Source organism: Malurus melanocephalus, unplaced genomic scaffold (assembly GCF_030028575.1).
Source record: "Malurus melanocephalus ecotype Western Australia unplaced genomic scaffold, MMel_1.1 scaffold_75, whole genome shotgun sequence".
In the NCBI taxonomy this organism is placed as follows: Eukaryota; Metazoa; Chordata; class Aves; order Passeriformes; family Maluridae; genus Malurus; species Malurus melanocephalus.
Genome location: NW_026623307.1, coordinates 383597 through 385838, shown reverse-complemented (window position 1 = coordinate 385838; position 2242 = coordinate 383597). Strand labels below are relative to the sequence as shown.

General features: G+C 50.9%; 1 protein-coding gene across 1 annotated transcript; it reads right to left on the bottom strand.

The window, feature by feature from the left end:
- Positions 1-651: 651 nt before the first annotated feature.
- SOX2 (SRY-box transcription factor 2) lies at positions 652-2027 on the bottom strand. The gene has a single exon (XM_057367079.1). The coding sequence runs from the start codon at positions 1606-1608 to the stop codon at positions 661-663; it is 948 nt and encodes a 315-aa protein (XP_057223062.1). The 5' UTR covers positions 1609-2027; the 3' UTR covers positions 652-660.
- Positions 2028-2242: the final 215 nt, after the last annotated feature.

The window sequence follows — 2242 nt, the reverse complement described above, 5'->3', positions numbered from 1 at the left end:
AAAAAAAAAAAAATTTAGTACAATCTAAACGTTTGCCCTTATCCAGCAAACCAAGCCCATGGTTCGCAAGTACTCATCCTATCTTTTTAAATCTTTTGTACAATTTCTAAAACAATTTTAATGTCCAAATGCAGTAAAATAATTTCCTCTCCTCTCGCAGCTGCTATAAATTCAGCTGCCAAAACCACAATGCTCCAAGAAGACTCTACTTTTTAAAAATAATTGGCAAATTCGCGAGCTTGGTTTTCTTTTCTTCCCTATTACCAATGGACATTCTGATTGCCATGTGTCTTTTGATAAATACTGTACAAAAGTTGCCTGCAAATATTAAAACATCTTCCTCTTCTCTCTTTGAGTCTAGCTCTAAATATTATTGGTAAAGACTTTTGCAAACTTTCTGCAAAGTTCCTACCGTTTAACTAGAACTTTTAAAAAGTTTTGTGTAGTTGCTTCCCCTCCGAGATCTATACAAGTTCCTTGTCGGTTTAATGTCTGACCCCCCCAAACCCCACCCCCCGCCCGGAGTTTTCTCTGTACAAAAATAGTCCAAAAACAAAAAAAAAAAAAGTCCAGAATTTCTAATAAAAGTTTTTTTGTTGTTTGTTTTGTTTAGTTTTCCTTTCCCTCCCCTCCCACCCCAYCCCCCCCGGCCCCTTTGTCTTACATATGTGATAGAGGGAGTGTGCCATTAATGGCTGTGCCAGGAACAGGTGCACTCTGGTAGTGTTGGGACATATGAAGTCTGCTAGGGGCAGCTGGTTCTGGTACTTCAGCACCTGGTAGATACATGCTGATCATGTCCCGAAGGTCCCCAGCTTGGCAAGGAGCCCTTGAATGAGACGAGGAAGTGACTACGGGGGGACTGGAGCTGGATTCCGTCTTGACCACCGAGCCCATGGAGCCCAGGGCCATGCCCGGGGTCCCTTGCTGGGAATAGGACATGCTGTAGGTAGGCGATCCGTTCATATAAGTCTGCGAGCTGGTCATGGAGTTGTACTGCAGGGCGCTCACGTCGTAGCGGTGCATGGGCTGCATTTGCGCCGCGTTGTGCGCGTTCAAGCCCGGGTGCTGCGGGTAGCCGAGCTGCTCTTGCATCATCCCATAGCCTCCGTTGGTCCAGCCGTTCATGTGCGCGTAACTGTCCATCCTCTGGTTCACCCCAGCTCCCAAGGTGGCCCCAACCCCTACCCCAGTCGTCATGGTATTGGTGCCCGGTGCCAGTAAGCCCCCCGGCAACGTGTACTTATCCTTCTTCATGAGGGTCTTGGTTTTCCTCCGGGGTCGGTATTTATAATCCGGGTGCTCCTTCATGTGCAGAGCTCTGAGCCGCTTGGCTTCGTCAATGAAGGGTCTCTTTTCCGCCTCGGATAAAAGTTTCCACTCCGCCCCGAGCCGCTTGCTGATCTCGGAGTTGTGCATCTTCGGGTTCTCCTGGGCCATTTTCCGCCGCTGCCCGCGGGACCACACCATGAACGCGTTCATCGGGCGCTTGACCCGGTCCGGGCTGTTCTTCTGGTTGTTGGCGGCCGAGTTGGAGTTGCCTGTGCCTCCCCCCGAAGTTTGCTGGGGGGCGGGAGGTTTCAGCTCGGTTTCCATCATGTTGTACATTCAAACTACTTTGCCTGGAACCAGCCTTGAGCAGAGAAACGAGGAGCAGCCGCAGCGGAGTCCCAAGCCGGACTTTTTTTTTTTTTTTCCTAGGGAGGGGTAGGAAAGGGGGGAGGGGGACTCCCCAAAACCACACTTGGATCAAGATCAGGATCTTCCTCTTCGCTGATGGATTAATAATGCTAATAACTGCTATTATTACCGCCGGAGTCTTGATTTTAAAAAACTTCTTCCTCCTTTTACCCTTTTCTCTGCCTGCCGCTCTCTCTCTCTCTCTCTCTCTCTCTCTCTCTCTCTCTCTCTCCACCTCGGTCTTAAAGAGCCAGCAAACTACTTTACCCCCTTTTGCAAACACACACACTCTCTCTCTCTGCCTTGACAACTCCTGATACTTTTTTGAACAAGTTAATAGACAACCATCCATGTGATGGGGGCTTGTCAGGCAATAAATGCGTTCGCCCCGGCCAATCAGCGCTCGGCGGCTCCGCCACTGAGGACAAGTCTCTTCCCCTGGTTTTGCATGAAACGGGGCGGGGGCTGGGCGCGCCGGGACGGCTCGGCGGGGAGGCGGGCCCGGGGGCGGCCCGGGCGGCCACTGGGAGCCTTTGTATCTCCCCTTCCAGCAACAGGTCAC